This window comes from Rosa chinensis, chromosome 7 (genome assembly GCF_002994745.2).
Source record: "Rosa chinensis cultivar Old Blush chromosome 7, RchiOBHm-V2, whole genome shotgun sequence".
Lineage (NCBI taxonomy): Eukaryota > Viridiplantae > Streptophyta > Magnoliopsida > Rosales > Rosaceae > Rosa > Rosa chinensis.
The window spans coordinates 8,077,436-8,084,305 of NC_037094.1; the positions used below are offsets into that span (position 1 = coordinate 8,077,436).

At 39.0% G+C, this 6,870-nt stretch overlaps 1 protein-coding gene across 1 annotated transcript; it reads right to left on the minus strand.

Annotated features, from left to right (window-relative positions):
• Nucleotides 1–3,200: 3,200 nt before the first annotated feature.
• Nucleotides 3,201–6,629, minus strand: LOC112177332 (ethylene-responsive transcription factor ERF114). The gene is made up of 5 exons (XM_024315628.2): nucleotides 6,579–6,629; nucleotides 6,344–6,466; nucleotides 6,022–6,183; nucleotides 4,164–4,479; nucleotides 3,201–3,936 (listed from the first exon to the last, which is right to left on the minus strand). The coding sequence occupies exons 1-5, from the start codon at nucleotides 6,627–6,629 to the stop codon at nucleotides 3,284–3,286; spliced, it is 1,305 nt and encodes a 434-aa protein (XP_024171396.1). The 3' UTR covers nucleotides 3,201–3,283.
• Nucleotides 6,630–6,870: the final 241 nt, after the last annotated feature.

Here is a 6,870-nt window from a genome sequence, read left to right on the forward strand (position 1 = left end):
CCATGTGCTTCTTATGTTTAGGCCTACCCCCCTTGTTTTTCACCACATTTGCTCGACTTCCCTTTTCAGATCCATTTGTAATCTCTGGGCCATTCGATGTACCAACACCACTGGCATTGAATTCTAATGGTTCCACTTCTTCTAAGTCCTCTACAACATTTCCCATGTACTGTAGCTGATCAACGTCTTTAATAGGCAGAATTCCAGCATCCTCTAGCTCTGCCTCCTCCTTTCTTCTCACACCACCCCCAACAATGTAAATTTCTAAGACCCTACTACTTGGCATAAATTGCAACATGTCTTGAATATCCTTGTCGTCACTAATTGGCAATAAGTCTTCTCCATTTACACTTCCAGGTAACTTGAACCAATACGCGATTGGAGGATGTCTGTACCCCAAGTCTTCAGCAAAACAATTCAGACAAGTCCATGAAATCTTATCAGTCTCCATTTTGTCCACATAAGCCACCTCTCCTCCCTTGTAAAACCTATTACCACTTCCCAACCTATAAAACCTCCCCCATGGTGAAATGCAATTGTGAACCAATTAGGATCTGCAATTAAGATACCAAATTGATCATTGTTCAGAAAAAAGAAGCAGTAACAAACAAATTGATCATTGTTCAGAAAAAAAAAAAAAAAAAAAAAAAGCAGTAACAAACAAATTGATCATTGTTCAGAGATTTTTCATATCGAAACAGAGTAGCAAAGGCAACAGTAGAATACATGGATTTGAACTATGTTTTCTTTATTTTTCAAGAACAGAGGAACTTGGTTTGTGGACTTTCTTATATGATTTCATGGAAGTTCTAATATCAAAAGATGCACTCATTCTCAATTGAATTAAATTAATCTCCATACTAAGATTTCATTAAACAAATCCCTTGAATGTCTGCACTAATAAACTTATCAATAGGTGGAATAAACAAAACCCTATAGACAAATCCCAATTTCAGTAAACCCAATCCCAATTACAATAAACAAACCCCATTCCCTCCCCCCAAATTTCCATAAACAAAACAACAAACCACAAGTTATACTAAAGCTTAATTTAAAAACCCTCGTTTCAATCCCAATTTCAATCTTCATAATTTAAAAACCCTAACTCCATTTATGGACCACTTTTATGGATTAAAAACAAAAAAATCGATAACCCAACCCATCATCGGTGTAAATACCCTAAAAGTGATATCACTTATTGAAGGGGAAGATTCAATTACCATGAGGTGTTGGTGGCTCTCCATCAAGTCTGAAATATCTCCATTTATTTGAAATCTCTGACATCTATGCTCATTCAAATTCTCAATGAGAACTCTTGATTTTGTGTCTTCGTCCCTCCCTCTCTCTCTTTCTCGCTCTAGAACTGAATTGATGGACTGTGGAGTCGAGGTTTGAAAGCAATGGTGAGAGAGATGGGTCGAATGAAAAACAGCGTTCTAAATTAGGGATTGGTATCCAAAACCCTTTTTTCATAACTGATTGGACCAAAATGACTTTGGAAATAACGTCCTTTAACGATTGAGTAGACGACGTTAGCATCGAGTGAGTTATATGATAAACGGTGCATAAAGTGAGTGAGTTAAAGTGGTTTTTTGAAATGTCAGTGAGTTAAGTGTCGAATGGGTGAAAACTCTGTGATCATTTGTGATTTTTTGCCTATTATTTTCTAGTTATCTGCTCTTTAATTGCTGCCGGGCCGGTGAAGGCAGAAAAGAAAAACGAACAGTAATAGCTGGGTCTGGTTACACTTGGACCACGAATCACGACCTAGATTAGCGAGATGGACTACCACAGAAAGGCCCCAACATTTTGTAAAGGGGATGGGACATTTCATATCAAGGGACAACGGCGTGGAGCACCTGCAGGACAGGGACTGATACTAACAAGCCGTAGTGAATGTGAATTTAGCCGAAAAGATTGAAGATTTCAGAGCCGACAAATTTTCGTTGATTAAGGTCGTCTATGAAATGAAAGGGAGCGCAGAAGGCCATCCAGTAGAGGCCAAAAGGTCAACTATTTATGCTCAGACTTGGCGTGGAGACTGGAACCCAAGTCAACCCTGCCAATTTTTGGCCAGCTACTATCTGCCACCCACTGAAGTTAGCATCTCATCTGTATTATATTCAAACTTGGAACTTTAATTTTCATGAATGATGCTGTCACGTTTATCATACTACCGGCCATTTGACATCTTATACATTTTTAAAAGGCAAGTTTCAACGGTATCACGTAGCTAGGCACTGATCTTGTTAGTTAGTATCATGAACCATTCCAAGGCTTTGCGAATAGATGTTCGATGGTCGAGACTTTTTATCAGAAAGTCGGTTTCGAAATGGATTTGACGCGTTTTGTCTCAGAATGCCTTTCTAGATTTACATATAGCAGTTTTTTTTTTTTTTTTTTTTATAATGGAGCCAGTAGGCGAATATATATTCATCAAAAGTCAGAATAGGCCATTACATACCATTCCGCTGCCATTTACAGACAAGAAGATAGTGGTAGTACCCACAACGGTACATAGAAACATAGACCCACTCATTGTACAATCAATACGTAGACATAGCGGGAATCCCCGTTTGGTATCTAATTTACATATATCAGTTTATCATAAATATATATAATATATCACCTCGGAGCTTAGTTTGATATCCCCAAAGGCATTATCGATCAACTTGTCTCGATCTGTTCCAACTTCCAACCACATACGTATCAGTCTGTGTATCAATCAAATTCTCAAGTATGCTTTAAGAAATAAGTATATACTGATCTTTACAAGTTGGCATGAGCCAGAATAGCGTCTTTACAGTCTGAATACCTTGATGAGTATTGATCATAAGTATTAGTAATCGAGTGATCCAATCAGCCTGCTGATTGAGTAGTGCTGACAACAGATTGAGTAAACGTGTTAGGCCAACTTTCAATTTCAAACCCACCTAGCTAAGCTCGCCTCTATCCAATTGGCGTGTTTGAATTGAACAAGCTGATCATGATTACCTTTTGTCATTCACAGCCGATTTCAATGACCCTCATGCATCAATATCATTTACTCTATATCTACATCTTGAATTAGTTGAAAATTGATCGGCTGCAAGCTCGATCTATCTAGCTAGTGCAATCTATATTATTCTTTGATTATACACAGAAGATCGAGATATAGTAGGTAGGCAGTCATATATATATGATTAAAGGAACACAAAATATAAAGAAACAGATACTCGTACTCATTTATGATATAGTTTTACAATCCTTGATCCTTATATAGTATCATGGTGCATATTCACTATCATCTTCTATAGTCACCCCTCCCAGAGGAGTCTCTCCTGTACTTAGCAGGAGGATCTGATGAGCTCGAAGATGAACCGCCAAAGGGCATCATCGGAAGCCTTAAGAGTTGCTGCTGATCTTCTTGCTGCTGTAGTCGTACTTCTTGATGATGAGATGGCATGGAAGAGCCCGAGGATGTAGAAGAAGAAGTCGTTGGTACATTAATCTCCGGCATAATTCTATCTTGTCCGTAGTTTTGAGATGATGATACACCAAAATCAACATTTCTGTTACTTGCAGTACTACTCCCAAGATGTTGTGCATCATAATCAAAATTAATATCATTTGGAATACTATAGGTTGTTAGTTGAGAAATCGGCGCAGCTGGAGGAGCTGAATTGTCTACTCGCTGATCATGATCGATACTACTTATTGCAAGGTAGCGACCACTAGAAGTACTAGGGCTGATCCCTTGAACTCTTTCGGGGAAGTTAAGCTTAGCCTTGCTTCCTTTGAACCTGAGAGCTGCTTCATCGTAAGCAAGTGCTGCAGCCTCTGCTGATTCGAAAGTCCCGAGCCACACTCGAGCTGCCTTCTGCGGATCACGAATCTCGGCTGCCCACTTCCCCCATGGCCTCCGCCTCACTCCCCTATAGTGTTGTCTCATATTCCCTTCACACACAATAAAACCACTGGTCAAGAGACTCAAGACTAGTACTTACTGAATTGCACTAAGTTCTTCGAAGGCAAAACAATATATTGAACAAAAAACACAACTTTGCATGATCTACTCAACTTTCAATCTTGCAGAATCGCTAGATCCCTAGCTAATAACTGGGAAATCAAGTCACATATTGATTACTTTCCAAATTAAGATATAGTATATAAATGTGTAATACCTTGAGCTTGAAAAACTACTGCAGGTTTAGATTGCTCAACATGATTATCTGCTGAAATTATTAGTGGGATATCATGAACTTGATGATCAAGTTGAAGCGGGTTTTGTTCATGAGCGTTTGCAATCACCTGAGATAGAGCTGATACCATGGCAGAATTATCTTGTTGAGATCTACTTGAGTAAACCGGGAAGATATTTCGATGATACTCCACCTCCTCCTCTTTCTTCTCCGATTCATTCGAAGGAAGTGGCCTCTTCCCATGTTTCCGATCCACTGTATCGACCAGTTTATTAGTATCGATGATTAGTCTATTATGTGATTAATTTCTAAGTAACTATGAAGCTCGGGCAGCAGATCCAACTTATAGAAAGTTTTATTAGCTTTGCTCTGTATCGATCTGTATATATACAGGAAATAAAGATCGAGAGGAAGAAGAAAACAAATGTAAGAAAGAGGAAGAAAGAAGGAATGAGAGGACAAGAATGGGGCGGTGGAGAACAGAATCGGGAGATAGGGTTTCTACATCTTTCATTTATTAATATACTCTTGACTTAATGGTGTGAACGTACAGGATTCTTGAAGAAACCAGTGGGACGGTTTAGGGTAGTCAACCTAACTCGATATGATCATGTATAGTACGTCTTTCAGTATATTTATTATTTGATTATACTCATACATAACCCTAGCTCTGTCTATACAAGACCTCAGGCACTTGGACCAGAGAAAAAGATGGATGAGATGACATCAACCCATTTGAACGTTAGGAAGAAAAGTGGTATTAAAAAATCAAGTAACAATTTATTGTGTAATTGAAAATGGAGATTAACCTTTCTTGTTTTTTGACTTTAAAAAATAATAAAAAAATCTGTTAGAGATTTTGATATTTCAAGTGGTGATATTAAGAAACATAACCATTTGAATAAATATTGGCTTTTCCATGGTGTGATACGTTGAGAGGTACCATAGTTGTACCTGGGAAATTCAACGGTATGTCGAAACATGTTAAACTTTGTTAACCCTATTAATTTCTCCTTGAATCACCCTAGACTATAAGCTCACCATTTAGAGCATGATTTTTATAATGTTGAATTTATAAAACAACGAAACCTTAAATGAATTCCTTTTTATGAATTTTATTGATATCTCACTTTAAAAAAAAGTGTTGAAATTCACACTCCTCATTTTACAATCTACACTCCATGTTTCCTTTTTCAGTATCTTCAATTTTGTCTTTTTATGGTGTGGATTGTAAAAATATGATGTTAAGATACTCAAAAATGAAACATGAAGTGTGGATTGTAAAATGGGGAGTGTGAGTTTCACTCTCCTTAAAAAATTATAGAAAAAACTTTACGTCATGATTTTTATGTTCCATCAATTCAAGAAGTATTTAAAAATCATTATTTGATGATGAAAAAATTTTGGTGAGGAAAATAAGACCATGCAATTTTGGTCAAAAATCATGTGTTATCCATAATTTTAGGTAGAGTCATGGTCTTTAATTTTTTTTTCTTAGAAAGTTATCGGCTGTAGTTCATGGGGTTGGGGCCTAAACTATAGTTGATTTATAGTTTCAAGTTTTTTATTTTTCTTTTTCACTTTAGTTTTAAGTTCATGGGGTTTGAGAATAAATAATTTTGTATTTAATATTAATAAATTATTAGATAGAGCCAAAATAACAAGTTCAAATATATTTTCTAGGCCTGGGAATTCAAAGCCGAGAAACCGATACCGATCCCGTCCGACCCGCGCCGAAACCGATCGGCTCGGTATTGAAAGGCAGTTCTCCGGCATCCCGATCCGAACCGTACCGAAAACTATGTAAACGGGTCGGCACCGGTATGGGTGCAATACATACCAAATTGTCCAAGCCGAGCCGAAAGCAGATCATGACCTCCGGAGCTCCGCTGCCCGTGGCGGTTCTGTCTCGGATTGAGTCGCTGGGATTCGTGGTGAGCCATGGGTACGGTTTGACGGAGACGGCAGGGGTGGTGGTGTCGTGCGCGTGGACATGGTGGAGCTGCCATGATTGGTCTGAGACCAATTATTGAGGCCCATGGGTTGATTCTTCTTCTTCTTCTGCTGCTCCTTCTTCTTCATCTTCTTCTTATTCTTCAACTAATAATTATTAATTCCCACATCTCTGTCCCAATCCACGTCTGCACCTACAGCAGACCCACCTTCTTCCTTTCTCCAACCCACATCTCTTTGTCCCAACCCACCTCTGCACCTACAACAGACCCACCTTCTTCCTTGCTCCACCTTCTTCCTTCTGCTTCTCCTTCACCTTCTTCCAATCCACCCTGCACCACCAAACCAGGAACCCAGTTCACGAAGTGAGTTCAACGATAAAAATGTGGAAGATCCAGATCGTGAAAATGAAAATGTGGAAACCGATTTGGACAGAAACTGTACCGAATCAATCGGTTTCGGAACCAATCGGTATCCTCGATAAAATTCCGGCATCCTGAACCGATCTGAGCCGACTATAAAGTCGGTATCGGTCTCGGTATAGCCTCAATCCCGAGCCGAGCCAAACCGATCCCAGGTCTAGCTAAAAGAGAATGGAAAATATTAGGCCTGGGATAGGTTTGGCTCGGCTTGGCTCGGGATTGAGGCTATACCGAGACCGATACCGACTTTATAGTCGGCTCAGATTGGTTCGGGATGCCGGAATTTTATCGAGGATACCGATTGGTTCCGAAAC